The sequence below is a fragment of the Pelodiscus sinensis genome, chromosome 4, assembly GCF_052426305.1.
Source record: "Pelodiscus sinensis isolate ZL-2025 chromosome 4, ASM5242630v1, whole genome shotgun sequence".
Taxonomy (NCBI): domain Eukaryota; kingdom Metazoa; phylum Chordata; order Testudines; family Trionychidae; genus Pelodiscus; species Pelodiscus sinensis.
Genome location: NC_143055.1, coordinates 48,717,119 through 48,739,092, shown reverse-complemented (window position 1 = coordinate 48,739,092; position 21,974 = coordinate 48,717,119). Strand labels below are relative to the sequence as shown.

Below are 21,974 nucleotides of genomic sequence, written 5' to 3'. Positions count from 1 at the left end.
TGACTTAAGTGGCCAAACACTTACCCTCTCCTGGTGTGTGAATCACTTTTAGATGTAGGCAAGGAGATAGGTGCCTGAATACCTAGTGGGAGGAAGCAGTGCATATGCTTAAAGGCAGAAATATAGGTGCCTGGGGAACTTTTGCTGCAAAAACTTAGGCACCAAATGTGTTTAGGGGGCTTTAGGGCTTGGCAGGTGGTTTTCTGCATCACAGAGGTGCCAAAACTTGGACTCAGACACCTAAAACAGAGAATTAGGCACCTAACTCCTTTTGTGATTTCCAGATCTAAGTGATTTCCTTTTGTGATTTTGTGATTTCCAGATCTAAGTAATGTCACAGTTACTGCAGGTACAGTAAAACATATGGCTATTTAGTGGTTTGTATAAAAGGCCTGATGAAAAAATCAGCCTCTGCAGAATGTTGTCAGAGAGGCCATCACTGCTATGCACCAATTGTCTTGTGTCCCTGCCAAAGCAGACATGAGTTGGAATGTTACATTATTATGTATTGCTGTTTTTTAAGGTAAACAACTATTGATGGCACAAGATAACTAGGTTCAGACTTAGGTCTATAAAGCAGGTTCCTGTAAGAGCAAACATTACATCGTTTGTCCTGTCTTCTGGACTATTTGCTTGCTGCACATTTAAGAAACTGAACCCCTCAGATTCAGAGCCTCAGAAAAACAGTAGGCAGCAAGACTTTGCTGATTATATAATGCACTGAGGGCACATTTATACTATAAAGAAGATCAATACTGCCACAGCCCATCTTCTGGGTTCGATTTAGTGGGTGTTAGTATAGACCCGCTAAATCAAATTCAAAGGGTGTACCTGTTGGTGCCAGTACTCCTGCTCCTCATAAGGAGTAAGGGAAGATTATCCTCCTGCTGTGTGGATAACATCAAAATGCAATGCAAGATATGTCGACTCCAGCTTCGTAATTTTTTTCAACCTTCCCATGTAGTATAGACCAGGCCTCAGTAGCAATACCATAATGTCAGGAAATCTTGATCTAGGCAATGCTGTTATTTTGATGCACTTCATAATACAGCTACTGTAAAATGTTGGACTCTTTCACCTAGCTCCATTAAAGTGAATTGTTAAACAATACTCTGAACTCTCAAAAGCATTCTTGCAGAGAAATCATCCTGGGGCTTGAAGAAATTATCACTTATATTATCACTTTGACACCCACATTCATATGTAATGAATCTCTCAAGAGTAGTAATATTGCAATAAGTATTAAAGTAGTATTGATTATGCCCTATGTTAAGAGTTATAGTATTTATGAATTAATAGCATGACGTTATTCTTATTATAACTTTTTAGTACATTAAACTATTTACCATTTACTTTTTTTAGAAATAAAGAAAAATAGTAATATAATGATAAAGTATCATCCTAAATTCTGGACAGAAGGAATTTATCAATGTTGCAGACAAACAGAAAAATTAGCACCTGGCTGTGAAAAATACAATCTTTTTGAAAATAGTAAGTATATGTTTTTTCCTATATCATTACTTTAGCCTGATTTTTGACTATCTGTTTATATGATCCTTACTATCATGGTATCTGAGCACCTTCCTTATTAAACAAAGCTAATGAATCATGGGAAAAGTGTTGCCAAAAAAGCTAGTATTATTCCGGGAGGTATTAGCAGTATTGTAAGAAAGACAAACAACGTTTGCTTTACTTCACGATGATTAGGCTTCAGCTGGAGTAATGTGCTCAGTTCTGGATGCCACATTTCAGGAATTATGTGGACAAAGTCCATTTTAATTGGAGAAAGTCTAGAGAAGAGTAATAAAAATCATTAAAGATCTAAAAAACATGACTCGTGAAGGAAGATTGAAAAAGCTGGGTTTGTTTAGTTTTAAGAACACTGAGAGGGAACATGCTAACAGTTTTCAAGTGTACAAAAGTTTGTTAGAAGAAGAAAAGAGAAAAATGGTTCTCCTTAACTTCTGAGTATAAGACTTACATTAAATTGCAGCAAGCGTGGTTTAGGTTGGACAGAATTTCCTGTCAGTGGCCAAGCACTGGAATAAACTGGCTAGGGAAGTTGTGGAATCTGCATCACTGGCGATATAAGAGCAGATTAGACAAGCACCTGTTAGGGATGGTCTGGATCAGAAATGAGCAATGACCGGCCCACAGGCTGGATGCGGTTTGTCAGGGTAGATGATGGTGGACCACCACATGCTTTCTTTATTTGAGTATCTGCAGGGATAGCAATTTTCAGCTACCAGTGGCCACAGTTCACTGTTTTCAGCCAGTGGGAGTTGTGGGAAGTGGCGTCATTAACTGCATCAGGCCTGCAGGCCGGTTATTGCTCACCCCAGGTCTAAATAATACTTATTCCTATCATGAGTGGAGGGGCGACTGGACTAGATTACAGCTCAAGGTCCCTTTCAATCCTGCAATTCTATAAGCCTGATATTTTATAATTTATACCAATGTAAATGAAGAATAACAATGTCGTAAACAGTATAATTATACCAGTATAAAAATGATAGAAGAGGAGAATCAGGGCCAATATATATAGGGAAATAGGACAAACTTCCGTAACATCCCACAACTTCCACTGGCTGAAAACAGTGAACTGTGGCCACTGGTAGCTGAAAATTGCTATCCCTGAAGATACTCAAATAAAGAAAGCATGTGGTGGTCCACCATCATCTACCCTGACAAACCACATCCAGCCTGTGGGCCGGTCATTGCTCATTTCTGATCTAGACCATCCCTAACAGGTGCTTGTCTAATCTGCTCTTAAATCGCCAGTGATGCAGATTCCACAACTTCCCTCTTTTTGTTTTCTATCAGTTAAAAGTTTGTATGATGTGGAAGGGCTGGTTAAAATGTTAAAAATCTTGTCTGAATTTTACATTTTTGTTTATCAGTCTATTTATAAATTTAACATAGTTCCTTCTACTGCATTGCTTTTAGGCATAAGGAAATCACCTTCTCCAATATCAGATACAAATAAGGTAGGTGGAATCTTCAGAATGTTGAATAGTTCACTGCAATTGACTGAGAATGGTTTTGCATATAGTAATTAGGTTCATTATATGTTTCTTTCAAGGATTAGGGACCAATTTTGCAAACATTATCAGGCATAGAGTCTGATCCAACTTGAATGGACATCAGTGGGCTTTCCATTAATTGCACTGGGATTTAGATTGGCCCGTAGGGATTATTATTTTGAATAGCTCTATTGACTTGAATTAGATTACCTGCCATAGTAGGCATTATGGCTGGTGATAAGTTTTAATAGAATTGGGCCTTTTTATTTACAAAACTAAGCCAGCATATCAATGTTCAAGTAAATTTGCCTAAACTGTTCAATACTGTAAATGTAAAGAGAAGCCTATGTTATAACAGACATCAAGATATTTAGCTGTCTGTTAATAACTAGGAAGTTGAGCACTTTATTGTTTCTTTAGGCCAAGTTTATTGTGCATACCAAGGGCTCCTTGCACCCCTCATTCTCACCTGTACAAGCTCCCTGTGTGTCAGCCACCTATACCTCCTCTTTCAGGGAATCACTGCAATCTTCTATCCCTTCCCTCATGCCAGGGACTATGCATGATCCTCCCACCCATTTCTCCTTGTACAGAGCTTCTGTGTGCCATCCATTCCCCTCCCCACCCCCCCTTGGAGTTCTGTGTGTATCCCATCCCCACTATACCAGGGTCCTTCATTCTCACCGCTCCCCCCGCCCCCCATGCCAGGGGCTTGATATGCATCCCTTTCTCTCTGCCAGGGTCCTTCAGTCTTTCCCTGTCCAGCACTCAGTATCGCCCATTCTCCCCCTTCTTAACCCAGGGTCCTGTATTCTCCTCTTCTGTCTTGCCTCCATATTTTTTTTCTCTCATGCCAGGAGCTCTTTATGCTCCCTCTTGCATCATGCCCTTACATTCCCCACATGATAGGGGTTGTGGGCCCACCTTTCCTTCCCCAAATGCCAGGATGTCCCCTAATCCCTCTTTCGACCATCACCATTATTTTTTCTCTTAGGTCTATCCAGAAGATGAGTCACTCTGGGCATGACTACACAGCAGCATTATTTCATTACTGACCTTATTCCAAAATAACAAAGAGTGCATCTACACTACAAGCCTTTATTTTGAAATAATGGCAAGCTGGAGGACTTCTTACTCCAACTCCTGTAACCCTCATTTTATGAGGAATAAGGAAAGTTGAAGGAAGAGTGCTCTTCCTTTGACTTCCTGCTGTGTAGATAGTTCCAAAAGCTGAGTTAAGCTATTTCGACTTAAACTATGCAATTGGTGTAGCTGAAGTTGCATAGTTGAATTCTACTTTAGCCCTACTGTGTAGATGTACCCTATGGGACATGGGGTGGCAACTGGTTAAACTGTAGTAGGAGGATAAGCAGAACTGAGATAGGCATATTGCTATGCAAAGAGATATTTAATGGGTCTTTCATGTCTCAGAGTGTTTTGCTTTGCCTAAATGAAAAACTAATAATTTTATCTCATTTTCAGCGAAGGCCTCCACCACCTCTTCCCCCACCTGAGGAAAACGAGGAGGAAGATGAGGAAATAGTAGTAGCAATGTATGATTTTCAACCTACAGAGTCTCATGATTTGAGACTAGAGAGAGGTGAAGAGTATACAATAATAGAAAAAAATGACATTCACTGGTGGAAAGCAAGAGATAAATATGGGTAAGACACATATCCATCCCTTCTGTGCCCATTATGGTATTGAGTAAGATTATTCACTTATTTCAGTTATTCATATTGATTATGCCTATTAAATAACAAGAATAAAGTACCTAAAAGCCAAAAATGCTTAGCTGACCAGATCTGATTTTGGGCCCCAGTCCTACACTTTGATCCATGTTCATGGGGCTGTGCACAAACCAGGTTTGTGCGTGTGTGTAAATTTCCTGTGATATTTCAGATTTTTTAAAACTAAAATGTACTTAGTTTTAATATTTATAGAAATTAAACAAACAAGCTCCACATACCTCTTCCCATTTATTTTAAAGATGTTTTAGACATCTCACATTGTTTTAATGATACTCTTCTTGCTTCAACATTTATCACCTCCATGTTGAAAATTGTTCATGGTAATTTTGAGTTAGTTAAAGATAGTAGGGTTGTTGTGGCAATATATTTTTGGGGAACAGAAGGCACCTCGTCTCAACCAAAAATCTCAGTCAGAGCATATCCCCATGGATGGAGGTAAGATTGCTGAAGCAAAAAGCTGGCATGGAAGCCCAGGGCTTCTAATTTTGTCTTCTCCTGCCTGTTGCTTTTCCTACAGGAGAAGTGCGTTGACTCAGTATTTAACCTTTATCTTCTGCATACAATGCCGCTTCGTCAGATGCAGGGATGATGAGGTAGAATAAAAAAAACCCATGGCTCTATATATTAGGGGAGAGGAACCTTTTTTGGGTTGGGGGTCACTGACCCACAGAAAAATCAGTCAGGACCACACACAAGTGAGAAGCAAAACAAAGAAAAAACCTACCAAAACCTCACTGACATGGCCCCTGACTAAGAAGGAGAAAGATACTCCACATTTCCCTCCAAACAAGAGCTTATAAGGGCCCAGGCTAGTAGATTTTGTATGCTCCAGCCCAGTGGTAGGGTGGGGGAAGAAGGGGTGGAATGCCATCATGGGCTCCCTAATGCTGGAGGGAAGCCCTGAGCCTTGGGACCAGATCCAGGCAAACCAGGGGCTGCATCCAGCCTCTGCAGTCTGAGGTTTCCCTGCGATATATAATGAGAATCAGAACTGGTCAATGATTAGGTAAAAGAGTGCTGGTGACCCTTACTAATTAGCAGTATGAAGAACTGTGTTTTAAGCACACATGCTGTATCCTGTTATCTAGCCTATATCATTATTAAGGCTTATGGCACAATGTTTCTCTTACTCTTTTTAGAAATACAGGATATATTCCAAGCAACTATGTAACAGGAAAGAAGTCCAACAATCTTGATCAGTATGAGTAAGTGAATATTAGCATAAAAGTGGGGAAGAGGATAAAATAAACTTTAAACTTGAGCAATTTCAAATACATATATATTAAAATAAAACTGCACAAGTGTATAGATTATGCAAATAAGATCACAGGTAAAACTTTTTAAAAGATTTGAAATACAGGCAGTCCCCGACTTAGGCGGATCCGACTTAGTCAGATCCGCACTTACGAACGGGGTTTCTCGCCCCGGAGCTCACAGGCAGCGGTCAGCCACCTCGAGCTCCGGGGCGAGAAAAGCTGCTCCCGGTGCCCCTGGTCTGCTGGGGACCGTCTCCAGCAGACCAGGGGCATTGGGAGCAAACCCGCAGCCGCGGCGGGTTCCCCGCGCTTCTGAGGCTTTGCCAGAGCAAAGCCTCAGAAGCGCGGGGACCCTGCCGCGGCTGCGGGTTTGCTCCCGGTGTCCCTGGTCTGCTGGGGACCGTCTCCAGCAAACCAGGGGCACCGGGAGCAAAGCGGTCCCTCGCCAGAGCAAAGCCTCAGAGGCGAGGCACCCCCCCACTGCCGCTTTGCTCCCTGTGTCCCTGGTCTGCTGGGGGGGGCGCAGCTAGTGTGCCCCCCCCAGCAGACCAGGCTTTTGTTGTGGACCCTGGGGCAGAGCAGCTGGGGCGCTGCCGGTTGGTCCCGCAGCGCCGCTCTGGGCACTACTGGACCAACCCGGCAGCACCCCAACTGCTCTGCCCCAGGTGTCCTGATTCAGCCGCTGCTGGTCAGTTTCAGCAGCGGCTGAATCAGGACTCCTGGGGCAGAGCAGCTGGGGTGCTGCTGGGTTGGTCCAGTAGCGCCGAGGAGCGGTGCTACTGGAGCAACCCAGCAGCACCCCAGCTGCTCTGCCCCAGACGTCCCCAAGTCAGCCGTTGCTGAAACTGACCAGCGCTGAGTACAGGAAGCCCAAGGAACAGTTGCTCTGCCCCGGGCTTCCTGGAATCAGCTGCTGATCAGTTTCAGCAGCAGCTGACTTGGGGTTCTTAAGTTGAATCTGTAAATGTAAGTCAGAACTGGCGGTCAGTTTCAGCAGCAGCTGAATCTGGATGCCAGTTCCGACTTACATACAGATTCAACTTAAGAACAAACCTACAGTCCCTATCTTGTACGTAACCCTGGGACTGCCTGTACATGATTTTCTAATTCTTCTTTTGCTGTCCATGTTTCACTGTGATGCATATCCTGATTTCCACTGATGAAGTTAGAGGAGATTCAAGCATGTAGTTTTGAATCAAAATTTAAATAAAAACAAGTATATTAGAAGCAAGAGGAAGACCAAGGACAGGGTAGGCCCATTGCTCAGTGAAGAGGGAGAAACAATAACAGGAAACTTGGAAATGGCAGAGGTGCTTAATGACTTATTTGTTTTGGTTTTCACCAAGAAGTTTGATGGTGATGGGACACTTAAGATAGTGAATGCTAGTAGAATTGGGGTAGGTTTAGAAGTTAAAATTTAAAAAAAGAAAAAACTGAAAATGACTTAGAGAAGTTAGATGTCTTCAAGTCACCAGGTCCTGATGAAATGCATCCTAGATTACTCAAGGAGATGATAGAGGAGGTATCTGAGCCTTTAGCTATGATCTCTGAAAAATCATGGAAATTGGGAGAGATTCCAGAAGAGTGGAAAAGGGCAAATTTAGTATCCATATATAAAAAGGGAAATAAGAACAACCCAGGAAACTATAGACCAGTCAGTTTAATTTATGTGCCAGGGAAGATAATAGAGCAAGTAATTAAGGAATCCATCTACAAACATCTGGAAGATAATAAGGTGCTAGGTAACAGCCAGCATGGTTTGTAAAGAACAAATCATGTCAAACCAATCTGATAGCTTTCTTTGATAGGATATCAAGTCTTGTGGATGAGGGAGAAGCGGTTATCCTAGATTTCAATAAAGCATTTCATATGGTCTCTCATGACCATCTTATCAATAAATTAGGGAAATACAACCTAGATGGGGCTACTATAAGATGGGTACATAACAGGCTGGATAACCATTCTCAGAGAGTAGTTATTAATGGTTCACAATCATGCTGGAAAGGCATATCAAGTTGGGTTCTGCAGGGGTCTCTTTTGGGACTCTCTGTTCAATATTATCATCAATGATTTAGATGATGGCATAGAGAATACGATTACTAAGTTTGCAGATGATATCAAGCTGGGAGAGATTGCAGGTAGTTTGGAGGATAGGGTCAAAATTCAAAATGATCTGGACAAACGGTCTGAGGTAAATGGAATGAAGTTTAATAAGGAAAAATGCAAAGTATTTCCACTTGGGAAGGAATAATCAGTTTCACACATACAGAATGGGAAGTGACTGTCTAGGAAGGAGTACTACAGAAAGGGATTTAGAGGTCATAGTGGATCACAAGCTAAATTTGAGTCAAAAGCATGACACTGTTGCAAAAAACAAGCAAACATGATTCTGGGATGCACTAACAGGAGTGTTGTGAGCAAGACACCAGAAGTCATTCTTCCACTCTTCTATACACTGTTTAGGCCTCAATTGGAGTATTGTGTCCAGTTTTGGTCACCACATTTCAAGAAAGACGTGGAGAAATTGGAGGAGATACAAAGAAGAGAAACAGAATGATTAAAGGTCTAGAAAACATGAGCTATGAGGGAAGACTAAAAGAATTGGGCAAGTTTAATTTAGAAAACAGAAGACTGAGAGGGGACATGATAATGGTTTTCAAATATCCAAAAGGGTGTTACAAGGAGGAGGGAGAAAAATTGTTCTCCTTGCTCTCTAATGATAAGACAAAAAGCAATGGGCTTAAATTGCAGCAAGGGAGGTTTACGTTGGACATTAGGAAAAACTTCCTAACTGTCAGGGTGGTTAAACACTGAAATAAATTGCCTAGGGATGTTGTGGAATCTCCATTACTGGCGATATTTAAGAGCAGATTGGATAGCTATCTATCAGGGATGATCTAGATGGCACTTGGTCCTGCCGTTGAGGGCAGGGGGCTGGACTTGATGACCTCTCCAGGTCCCTTACAGTTATAGTATTTTATGATTCTGTGATATTTGAATGGTATTCTGGTTGCAAAGTGAGTTATGTTATATGGACTTTATTGGGCTCCATGCTTTTGTGAGAGCTCATTGGGTCTGTGGTTTTGTCTATACATTACACAATATAAAGATGGCTAAATGTTCTTTTAAATTCACTATAATTCAATAGATTCAGTTCCTGTCCTCGTGTACTGCAAAATATGTTGAATCTGTTTGACTCTGTCTTAATAACTGCATAACATTTTGTTTTCTAAACTTAAAAAACAACAAATGGCCTGGTAGCACTTTGTGGACTTAACAAAACATGTAGATGGTATCATGAGCTTTTGTGGGCACAGCCTACTTCCTGTCATCTGAAGAAGTGGGCTGTGCCCATGAAAGCTCATCTACATGTTCTGTTAGTCTGTACAGGATAAACTTAAAACAACAAATGGTCTGGTAGCACTGCATAGACTAACTGGGCTACTTCCTGAAGCTTCGGAACATTTTGTTTTATGTATGTTTTTTAATTACGAATATCTTTAAGAGTTTAGAATTTTTTTCAGATGGTACTGCAGAAATCTGAACAGAAGTAAGGCAGAACAACTTCTCAGAGATGAGGTAAATATTTTTATTATTATATCAACCTTGCTCAAAAGTTAGCTCCTCTTAAAGTGAAATAATCAGTTAATTCTGATTCATGCAAATATCAGCACAAGCATAACATTGACTGGAGCCTAAAATTGTTATGGTACTTGGATTTCAGGATAAAGAAGGTGGCTTTGTGGTGAGAGACTCTAGTCAACCGGGTCTGTATACAGTATCCCTTTATACAAAATTTGGAGGGTAAGTTACTGTTGCCACTAATTACAATTTCTTTTGTTTGAATTTTATTTGCTTAGATATACAAATTCATAGTTTAGAAAAAGGAGATTTATTCGTTCAATGAAGAATTAAGCCAAATATTTTAAAAAGTGGATGCCTAAAATTAAGCCCAAAATCCAGAGTTAGACATCTAAATATGTAACCTTTTCAGAGGTGTTTAACACCCACAATTGTTAATGGGATTAGTGCAAGTTGAAGGTGCTCAAAACTCTGACAATTGCTCTAACTTTCGGTCTAAAACAGTGGTTTTCAAACTTACAGTCTCAGGACCCTGTTGAAGAAAATTGTTGATGCCTGTGACCCAACATAATTTCACTGAAGTGTGTGCTCCAGGGATAGGGGTGAGGATGAGAGCTTTAGACTCCGTCTTTGGGGGGGAGGGTGAGTCAGGGTCAGGACTGGGGCAGGAGGGGCTTACCTCAAGCAGCTTCTGGTCAGTGATGCAGTGGGGGTGCTAAGGCAGGCTTCTTTCTTGTCCTGGCACCACAGAGCATACTGCACTACAGAAGCGGCCAGTAGCAGGTTCCCAGCCAATGGGAATGCAGAGCTAGTGCTCAGGGCAGGGGCAGTGTGCAAAGCCATATGCATTCTTCTCCCTATCCCCCCAGGAGCTGGGCCTGTTGCTGGCTGCTTCTGGGGTGCAGTGCAGTACTGGGTCATGACCCCTAGTTTGAAAACCACTGGTTTAAAATTTACAGCCTTGATAGTGCCTTTAAGACACAGCCCCAGTTTGGGAAAGGTGCAAATTCCACTGCACCAAAAGGGTGTCTGAAACACATTGTGCTTAAAAGCACGGCTGTGCCTCCCAGAGCTTCAGGGAGAGCACAGCCAGTGATTAGGGTTGTGAACTTTCTAATTGCACAAAACCAAATACCTTTGCCCCACCCTTTTTCCAAGACCTAGTTCCCTGCCTGTTACATACCTCTTCCCTTCATCACTTGCTCTCCTCCTCACTTTCGGTAGGCTGGGGGGAAGGTTTGAGATGTAGGATGAAGGGTTGAGATGTAGGATGCCTTTGGCTGGAGGTTTGGGGTGTGGCTGGGCCAGGGATGCGTGGTTTGGAGACGGAGTTCAGGAGGGGCTCCAGGCTGGGGCAGGGTGTTGGGATGCAAGCTCCAGGAGGGAGTTTGAGCACAGAAAGGGGCTCGAGGTCTGGGACAGAAGGTAGGTGCAGGGAGGGGATGAGGACCCTGGCTGGGCATGCAGGCCCTGGGGTGGGGCTCGGGATGAGAGGTTTGGGTGCAGGTCTGGGGCAGAGGCTTGGAGTGGGAGGTAAGGTGTGAGCTTTGGGAGGGAGTTTGAGTGTGGGAGAGGACTCCAGGCTGAGGCAGGAGTGAGGGAGGGGGTTCAGGGTGCCAGCAGCACTTACTGCAGCTCCCAGGAAGTGGCTGCCAGGTCCCTGTGATCATGATTTCTGACCAATGGGAGATATGGAGTTGGCACTCGGGGAGCAGGACAGTACATGGAGTACCTGCTCCACAGCTCCCACTGGCCAGGAACCATGACTAATGGGAACTGTGAGGGGCAGTGCCTGCGGGCACAAGGGCAGCATGTGGACTAGGGATGTTAGAAATTGGTTATTTTAATAACTGTGTAACTGCTAAAATTCTTAGTGGTTACATGGTTACTCAGTAGCCCCCCGAGGCGCAAGGATGGCAGCCAGTACACTCCTGGCCCCATTCCTGGGGAGCCCCCTGCCATTCGGCGCTGCTGCCTCTATATGGGTGGCAGGTGTGAGCTGGTCCATAGGGGGAACTGATTTAAAAACTGGCTCCCCATGCAGACCAGCTCCCACCTGCTGCCCTGCGCTGCTGCCTCTATATCAGAGGTAGCAGTGCAGGGTGGCAGGTGGCTATCCTGCCTGCACTTCATTTAAAACTCAGACCAGCAGGCTGGGAGTGAGCTAGCCTGGCAATCTGAGTTTTAAATGCAGAGCATGCAGGGTTGGGGGGTGTTGCGGTTATCTGGGACTGTTAACCAATAAGCAGTCACTTATTGGTTAACCAGTTGCCCTTGTAACCATTAGCATCCCTAATGTCGCTGGAGCCTCCCTATGCCTGTCTTAGCCTGTCCCCCACCTGCTCTCCCATGCCACTGATCGGACTTTTAATGGCCTGGTTGGCAGTGCAGACTGGAGCCACCAGTCCCTTCTTCAACCATGCTTTAATCCCAAGAGACCACTGATGCTGAGCAATACATATGGGTGAGTTCACTCATTACTGCCTCCTGTGGACCCAGTACTGCCACTCTGGGTGCTAGGCTAACATAGTCTTTGAACTCTGTGGCCACTGTGATTGATTGTTTACATCTTTTGTATGTGGTGACAAATCAGGAGGACATTTGTTCTTCTATATTCATCTGGCAGGGCTAGGTACAATTCTACATGTAGAGGTGATTTAATTTCCTATTTAATATGTACCTCTCTCCAGGATTCATTCTTAAAAATGCCATCATATTTAATTTTTGTTTTTTAGAGAAGGTTCATCAGGAATAAGACACTACCACATAAAAGAAACAATGGCGTCACCAAAGCAGTACTATCTAGCAGAAAAACATCTTTTTAACACCATTCCAGAGATAATTGAGTATCATAAACATAATGCAGCAGGTAAATGAATCTGATCTTTCTGTCAATTAAACAGAAGCGGATTTGAATAGGAAGGTGATGCAATTTTTACATAATTTCCCTTCAGACCCATGAATGCCCTTTAAAGGGACTGTGACACTGCCTTTCACAAAATGTTTGTTTAAAAATATTCTCTCCTATTCATGAATAACCACTACATTTTACACGTTGAACAAACTCCTCATACTTACGGAGTATTCTGAACAATAATAGCTGTTTCCTTTTACTGTTATAGTTGGTTCCCTTTTACTGTACTTTCTTATTAAATTTTAAATCCATCCAGTATCCTCCATTAGCTTACTATACCGTGGACTAGATCCTTGGCTACACTTTAGGGACAGACAGACAAGCCAGTGAAGGGGCTGTGTTGCTCACCTTTGCATTCCCCCGATCCTGATGTTGCACTGTGCAATATTAGTAGCTCAGAGTAACATGAGGGCTTTTAGCAACACTGGCTACTGACAGATTTAAATGGCCTAATTGGCATCTGGGAATTGGTATGTACGTATTCCAACAACATCTTCTATGCCGGCACTAAGGAATAGATGGTTTAGGAACCTGGACACCAGCCAAATGGCACCAGACAATCCTGCTAGTATTAAGGAGATCCTGTAGCTGGCTATACTAAGCAGAGCAAATCCAGTGGCCATTTGGCACACACTCCAGGATCTTGACCAGAGCACAAAAATTAACACAATACAGTGATTTTTATTCAAGTCCAGATTGTGACACATCAAGGCATATATTTATAAGATGTTTACATCAAATTTGCTGGGATCCCCTCAGAATTATCTGAGGAAGTTTTTTATATTTGACTCTAAATACTTGATTATTGTTCCCTGTATTTTATCCTTTACTTATTTAATGTCATCATCTTTTCCTAACCAGGTGTTAGGAGAATATTTAGTTAAAATGAATTTCATGTGTGTGACTCCTGTTATTGCAAATGGGAGCTACTGATCACCAAACATAGTGATGAGACTATACTTTTTAAAGAATGTTTACAGCTTGAGTTACAGTCTCTGCAGTCCTTATTCAACAGCCAGCCGTGTTATTTTAGATGTTAAATGTACATTATTTTTGCAATAAAAATACAGAGAACATTTAAGCCAAATTTAGGAATTCTTATTTTCAGAGGTGCTGAATGCCGATGGTTTCATTTTTAATTTTCCTGAGCACAAAGCCAAGATGTATACAATACGCCAAAACTAATTTCAATTCTATTTCTTTCTCGAAGAACTTTCACTATATTCTCACTATTTTTTATTTATATGTATTTTCTGTCCTCTCTTGCATTTTGCCTCTGACACTGGGTAAGCTCAAAAAGTTGTCTCTTTCATCAACAGAAGTGGGTTTAATGAAAGATATTACAGTGAAAGCTTTGTTATCTGGCACTTATGTGAAATGAGGGTTGCCAGTTAATTGAATATGCTGGATGACAAAGCTTATTGTGCTGATCCACCCACTACCTGCAGATCCAGCTCCTGGCAGCTTGAGGCAGGCTGAAGGTGAAAAGAGGTGCCTCCTGATGACATTAGCTGGCAGTGCAGGTTGTGAGAAACTCCACAATGGATGGCTAGACAGGCAGGAATCAAGTAAATGCACCTGAAAATGCATCAGTATTGTGGCTGGGAGCAATGCCAGTTAACAAAGTTTTCCAGTTAAACAGAGTGCTGGATAACAAGGCTTTCACTGAATCTCACCTACCTTCTTTCACTAATCTCGGATCAACATGGCTACAACTACTATGCAAACTATAGTCTCATGGTTATCCATCATTATAATGTATAATTAAATTATGATTGATTTGCTGCTTAATACTGTTTTCAGATAGAGTATGTTCCATTTATAATTATTCTCGGAATTTTAGGTCTTGTTACACGGTTGCGATACCCAGTGACTCCAAAGAAGAAGCCTGCACCAACTACTGCAGGGTTCAGCTATGGTAATAACACACCTTCATAAATATACACTAATTTCCTAGAAAGTGACATTGTGTAAATCTAAATTGACAAAATATATACTAAAAAGATGGAAATTTCTAATTATATATATTGATTCTCTGTATTAATTCTTTGAAGCCTCACAGGAAGGATAGGTTTGGAATCCAAGTCTACCAGTACATGCAAGGACTACATTGCTCCAGAGGGAAGCAAGTTGCCCAAGAAGAAGTGGTAGGAGGCTCTGTTCCTCCACAATAATTTATTGCCCCCCTCTATTGCCCCTAGGGATACCTCGAGATCAGTATGATTACAGGGTCATGCCCTTGCCTCCATTGTAGGCTCTCAAGCTTTTTTTACTACTTTAATTTGGGCATCCTGTATTTTGTTTTGGTGTTCCATGGGATGGGAGGGAATGGAGTGATCTTGCTCCCATTTAATGCACCAGACGTTGTATATCTCTAATTTATGATGCTTAGATGAACTGGCACAACTTTAGATAAGGACAATTTGCTGATCAAGTATATACACTTGATAATACAATGTCACTCTCTATAACAGGAGTCCAGGATTAGTATTCTGTGTCACTCTGAAGCCTGGTATGTCTTAGAGTCAGTCTGAAATGATGGAAGCAGTAAGCATGATTGAGGGTTCTTTTTATACAAAGTATCACAAGCTTCAGTCACCACTGGATTTTCCAGTCTGTTACCATCCAGCTTTTAAGTTCTCAATGAATTACACCATATATCTATGCCATGCCAACAGTCTTACATCATTGTAATATCAGAGGTAAACCAAAGGACCACCATCCTTACTATAAATCTAATTTGCATGCCACAGTTTCATTGATTGTATAAGGGAGACTGCACAGATGGTGGATTAAGGTAAAAGAATTTAAGACAGAAGGTACCAGATCACCTAATCTGACCTCCTGTGTATCACAGATCACTGCAGCAACCATAAATCAGTAACTGCACACTAAACTGAATAACTGAAATTAAAACAAAACATTTCAGCTCTCAAGAGACTAAACCACATGGGTTACTTGATCCAACTGCCACCCACACAAATTATCATATCTCTCAGCATCAATCCCACATATGAAAACAACCACCCATACAACACAAGCAGCATACACAATAAACCCAAACACAAACAGACTCTCTCTTCAGCATACTCTCCTATTTGCCACCTGCATAAATCCACACAACTCTCCCAAGGCAACACAGGCCACACACAAAATCAATGCATCCACTCACACAACAACACAACCACTACACATAAAAACCTCCAATATCAATCTGAAGCCTAGAATGTGTGTTTGAGTCAGTGTCATGTGATGGAAACCACCATAGGAATGGCCAAGAGCTCTTTTGTTTAGACTGCATTTGCGGAAAATAAACCCTCTCAAGCTAATGTGATATCTTTTTTGATGAGAATAAGAAGTTTGGTTGTACAAGCCAATAGTGTTGACATAATATACTTAGACTTCAATAAGGTGGTTGACTGGGTACCACATGACATTTTGAGTAATAAACTAGAACAATACCAAATTAACATGGCACACATTAAATGGATTAAAAACTACTGATAGGTCTCAAAATGTAGCTCTAAACAGGGAATCATCATTAAGCTGTTTGGTGTCCAGCAGGATCCCATATGGATCAATCCTTGGCCTTATGCTATTAACATCTTTATCTATAACCTGGAAGAAAACACAAAATCACTATAAAATTTGCAGATGACACAAAAATTGGCAAGTGGTATACAATGAAGAGGATACTATTTCAGAGTGAACTTGCTTGCTAAACTGAGTAGAAGCAAACAAAATGCATTTTTAAATGGTAAATATAAATGCATACCTCTAGGAAGAAAGAATATAGGCCGGGATTATAGGATAGAGGACTCTATCCTGGGAAGCAGTGATTTTGACGAAAATGTGTGGGTTGTGGCAAATAATCAGGTGAACATGAGCTCCCACTGTGACTCCCTGGTCAAAAGAGCTAATGCAATCATAGGATGCATAAAACGAGAAATCTCAAATAGGAGTAGAGAGGTTATTTTATCTCCGTAATTGTACTGATGATGACATTCTGTGTCCAGTTCTGGTGCCCACAATTCAAGAAGGATGTTCATAAATTGTAGAAGGGTCAGAGAAGTGCCACAAGAATCATAGAACATTAGAACTGGAAGGGACCTCAAGAGGTCAACGAGTCCAGTCCCCTGCCGTCACGGTAGGACGCGGTACCATCTAGACCATCTAGAATGATGAGATTATTAGAAAATAATGACAGACTCAAGGAGCTCAATCAATTTAGATTCACAAAGTTAAGATTAAGGAGCGACTTGATTATAGTCTATAAGTATCTACTTGGGGATATGTATCTATATAGAGATGTAAGTATTTACTATATTAATTATCTATTCATCTACTATACTGTTTATCTACTATACTAAGTATCTGTTTAATAATAGGCTCTTTGATCTAGCAGAAAAAGGCATAACATGATCCAATGGCTTGAAAGTTGAAACTAGACAAACAGACTAGAAATAAGGTATACAGTTTAATGAAGAGAGTAGTTAACCATTAGAAAATTTTATCAAGGGTCACAGTGGATTCTCTATCACTAACCATTTTAAAGTCAAGATCGGATGATTTTTCTAAAAGAGACACTCTAGGAATTATTGAAGGGATGTTCTATAACACCAATGGACAAGCAAGTCTAGTGAGTGGACTGCATGAGTAGTTCTCCTTAGTCTCAGTGGGCTGCAAGACTGAAATCAGTCATGTGTTCTAATCCAGATGCCAAGAATAAGATTACATACATTATTACATTAATACATGGCATGCTAAAACAAATAGAAATGGTTTAATCATTCATATATTAATAGAATGATCATCAACTTCAGGTAATAATAAACAAAAATTTACATATACTCTTCCCCAACTCCTCTCCTAAACACATCCTATCCCTGCTCCTTCTCCTTCCTCCCACCACTTCCAGAGTGCCATGAATTAGCTGATTCATGGCATTCAAGCTCTGGGAGGGAGAGGAAGGAGTGGGAATGGGGCGCAAATCAGTTGATTCATGGCACTACAGAAGTGATGGACAGGAGTGAGAGGAATAAGTAAGTGGGGGAGGGAGGCAGAGACTGGGGCATGAAGGTCACATATGAATCCACAAAGGGCCACATGTGGCTCATGGACCACAGGTTGCCCATCACTATTTTGTGGCTGGTGCTATACAATATGACCAAGTTAACTCATCACTGGGAATCCCAGTCTATTACTGTCCAATTTCAGTTCTTAAGCTTTTTGAAACATGACTTTATGAATGACTTGAAAAGATTGTGGGCTTTCAATGATTAGTATTTAATTAATGGTTTAAAAAACAGAGTCTGATTTTCGCCTCTGTCTTGGTTAAGTTTGTTGTAGTCTGTGGCTGTTTCACAATTTATGAAATACAAACATTTTTAAAGCAGTTTGAAGGTACTTTACACTTAAATCCCAACATTTGCTAGTAAAATTCCTCTGTCACTTGAAATCTAATATGTTCCCTATTGTATTGTAATTGTCACTGGTTTTTTGTTCATATAGAGAAATGGGAAATTAATCCATCAGAGCTGACATTCATGAGAGAATTGGGGAGTGGTCTTTTTGGAGTGGTGCGCCTTGGCAAATGGAGGGCACAATATAAAGTGGCTATCAAAGCAATCCGAGAAGGTGCAATGTCTGAGGAGGACTTCATAGAAGAAGCTAAAGTAATGATGTGAGTTGCTTTATAGAACTTGTACTGTAGGGCCAAGGTTTCTGGTACATATGCATTTCTTTATAAATAAAAAAATTCTAGCCTGGTGAGATTCGTACAACTTCTTGGAGGGAGGGACATTACAATAACTCTATGTTTTAAATCTTTTCAGGAAGCTAACACATCCTAAATTAGTTCAGCTATATGGGGTCTGTACACAGCAGAAACCTATTTATATAGTGACAGAGTTCATGGAACATGGGTGCCTTCTGAACTACCTTCGACAAAAACGTGGACACTTGAATAAAGATATGCTGCTGACAGTGTGCCAGGATGTATGTGAAGGAATGGAGTACTTGGAGAGAAACAGTTTTATCCACAGAGATCTGGTAATATCACATCAGCCACTTTACTACATTTCTGATTTATGCATTAATAGCTATGGGTAAGAAGCTGTTTTTATTCTAAACAGGTCTCTTTTTCAGTTACTCACAACTTTCTCAAAATATATGCTATTGTTTAACTGGTTGTGTTTGTATTAAGCAAAATCTGCCAAACTGACCCATCTGGGGTAGGGAAGGACGACTGACCCTGCATGAGCTGTGGATTAAATACCTCTAAAGTGTTTTAACAAGACTATTATCATCAGTTCCACCCAGAAAATTATGCTAATTATGCTTTATAGTAAAATAATTTCATTCAGAATTCTTACTAGCCACATCAAGTAATTTCTCCTGGTCATTTTAACATTATGTTTCAGTATGCAAATATATTTGCACTTGAAGAATTTATCATTTACCTCTTGTCTGTTTCATCATTGATCTAGTGACTGATCTCAATGAAACATTGAACATGGTGAGCAATGGGAGGAGATCCTGAAAGCTCTCTATATTTGTGTATCTTACACAGTGGTTCTAATATGACATGGTTTCAAATAATGTGTAGAAGTGTAAGAAAAGTATTATTATTCCTCTAAAACACTGTTTCATTTGAAACATTGCTTGCTTTACTATCAGAGAGAATCAGATCATTAGCGTTTTTATATACTGTATTAATATGAATGACAGCTATACTAATGGTACTTTTCACTGGAGAAAACTAAATTATGCAAATTTCCCATAGTGATGAACTAATTCTCTCCTCACTTATACCTATAAATCAGATTTAACACCAATGAAATTAATTAGACCAAAGTTGATAAGAAAACAGGGCCTGAGACGGTTCTGATGCAATAGAAATGAAAAAATGTTCAGTGGCAGATAACATGATTCTGACCAGCGCACTGAGTTTATACCTATGTAATTCCATTGCTTCAGAGGAATTATTCTGTCTTTCCACTGGAGTAAGGGAGAATAGAATCAGCCCCATAGTTTTAATTGAGTAAAGTAATAAGAAATATGAGCAGATATCACCCAATAAGTGTCTAATTTCTGAGTCAAATTCTGGTTTTATATTGTTGTAACTCTATTGGTCTCAGCTGACATTGATTTATGCTAATGTAACACCAACAGACTCTGATTATCTGTGGGCAGAATCAAACCTAGGATCTCTGAAGCTTAGTGCATGGGCCTCTACTACATGACCTAAAAGCCAGCTGGCTGTTTGCTGAGGCTGTAGAGCAGATTCATTATTCTCTCTGTAAGTGGTGTTAGTGTCACAAAATGGGACAGTACATCACACCCAGAAAGTGTGTGGGTTAGTAACATAAGTAAAGAGAGGATCAGGCACTACATATAGAAAATAAACATGCAGATAATGTGGCATTTCGTTTTTCCTCACTATAAATTATGATTGGGCTTCACAGCAATATATAAAACTGTATAGCTATTATTCACACAAAATTCCTATCAAATTCAATTTTCTAATCAGGATTCAGGGATTTATCCCAATATACAATAAATACATTTCATCTGAACAGTTCTTATTTTGACCTTTCCTCATTAATTATTCCCTTTGCAGGCTGCCAGAAACTGTTTAGTGAATGAGTCAGGAGTGGTGAAAGTGTCAGATTTTGGAATGACAAGGTATGGCCAAGTTGATCTACTTATTTGCAAAGCTTTTTAATGGATTTAGAATAACGTGTTCTTACACTTGAGACAATACATCACTTTAAATTATAGGCAAAAATTTACCTCTTAACCACTTTAGCTCATCTTGATGTAAGGAATTGTAGCATCTATCCTTCTTTGAACAGAATACAGAGACGAGGCTCAATCTGCTGCTGTGCACAGCCTATGGAGACTAGCCCGATGGGTAAAATGGGCCATAAAAAGGTGTCGTGAATTCAGTAAATGTATTCAGACTTCAGGGTTAACCGCTATAACATATTATTTTTGTAAATAAAGAAAACAAATAGTACATATTAACACTGGATAGCGTGTCATCTGAGTTGATGGTGTTGCAGGAACACTGGAAGGCACTGTACCACTGTGTGGTACAATTTCTCTTGGAGTTTCTTTACACTTCTTGCTAACTGTACTGTTGAGTCGTTGTGGGGACACTATGAGGAAGCAATCTGATAACAGAGGCTTCAACCGTGCAAGTTGTCAAACTGTACTGGTCCTAGATCTTTTCACCCTTCCCACCTACTCAGCTTATGCACCCACACAATATCTGAACTCAAACTGTCCCATGAGCAACAGATCTGTTAAATAAGAACTATCATTTTTCACATTAGTTATTTTCCCCTCTCTGTTACAATTTAATTCATACGTAACCTAGGTATGAAAGTAGTAACTACAAGGGAAAATAGACAGTGTAACAATGAGAAAAGTTAATGGAGACTAAATAAAGCCTTATCACTAGGGCTGTAATTAACTAACACGATTAACTCAAATTAATTAAAATTAAAAATTAATCCTGATTAATTACAGTCTTAATCACACTTAAAAATAGAATACCAATTGAAATGTATTACATTTTGGATGTTTTTCTACATTTTCAAATATAATTACTATTTGAATTACAATACAGAATACAGAGCTCACTTTATATTATTTTTATTACAAATATTTGCACTGTAAAAATAATACAAATAGTATTCTTCAGTTCACCTCATAGAAGTACTGCAGTGCAATCTCTATATTGTAAAAAAGCAAATTACAAATGTCAATTTTTTTGTTACATATCTGCACTCAAAACCAAAATAATATATAACTTTAGAGCCTACAAGTTCATTTAGTCATACCTCTTGTTCAGCCAATTGCTAAGACAAACAAATTTATTTATATTTACAGGAGATGATGCTGCCCACTTCTCATTTATAATGTCACCAGAAAATGAGAAGAGGCATTCAAATGGGACTTTTGTAGTTGCATTGCAAGGTACAGTAAACTTCCGATAATCCAGCACCTTTAGGACCCAGGGGGTGCCGGATTATCAGATATGCCGGACTATCAGAAGGGGGGGCTATTAGGGGTCTGGAGTGGGGTGGGAGGGGATGCCACCCCAGACCACTCATAGCCCCCCCTTACGATAGTCCGGCTTTGCCCCAGGTGTCCCTGATTCAGCTGCTGCTGGTCAGTTTCAGCAGCAGCTGAATCGGGGATGCCTGCAATAGAGCAGCTGGGGTGCTGCCGGGTTGGTCCCGCAGCACGGAGGGGCGGCGCTACGGCACCAACCCAGCAGCACTCCAGCTACTCTTGGGGATGCCTGGGACAGAGCACCTGGGGTACTGCCCGGTTGGTCCCGTAGTGCTGCCCCTCGGGGCTGCGGGACCAACCCGGCAGCACCCCAGCTGCTCTTGGGGACGCCTGGGGCAGAGCAGCTGGAGTGCTGCCGGGTTGG

General features: G+C 40.9%; 1 protein-coding gene across 2 annotated transcripts in view; it reads left to right on the top strand.

Annotated features, from left to right (window-relative positions):
* Nucleotides 1-21,974, top strand: part of TEC (tec protein tyrosine kinase) — a 102,754-nt gene that overhangs the window by 73,157 nt on the left and 7,623 nt on the right. For both annotated transcript variants that reach the window (XM_006113450.5, XM_025179918.3), the window contains exons 5-15: nt 1,363-1,491; nt 2,947-2,987; nt 4,506-4,687; nt 5,914-5,979; nt 9,555-9,609; nt 9,755-9,834; nt 12,348-12,481; nt 14,370-14,444; nt 18,038-18,209; nt 18,361-18,577; nt 20,148-20,212. In XM_006113450.5, coding sequence (XP_006113512.2) covers nt 1,363-1,491; nt 2,947-2,987; nt 4,506-4,687; nt 5,914-5,979; nt 9,555-9,609; nt 9,755-9,834; nt 12,348-12,481; nt 14,370-14,444; nt 18,038-18,209; nt 18,361-18,577; nt 20,148-20,212 — 1,216 coding nt within the window. The remainder of the gene's footprint in view (nt 1-1,362; nt 1,492-2,946; nt 2,988-4,505; nt 4,688-5,913; nt 5,980-9,554; nt 9,610-9,754; nt 9,835-12,347; nt 12,482-14,369; nt 14,445-18,037; nt 18,210-18,360; nt 18,578-20,147; nt 20,213-21,974) is intronic.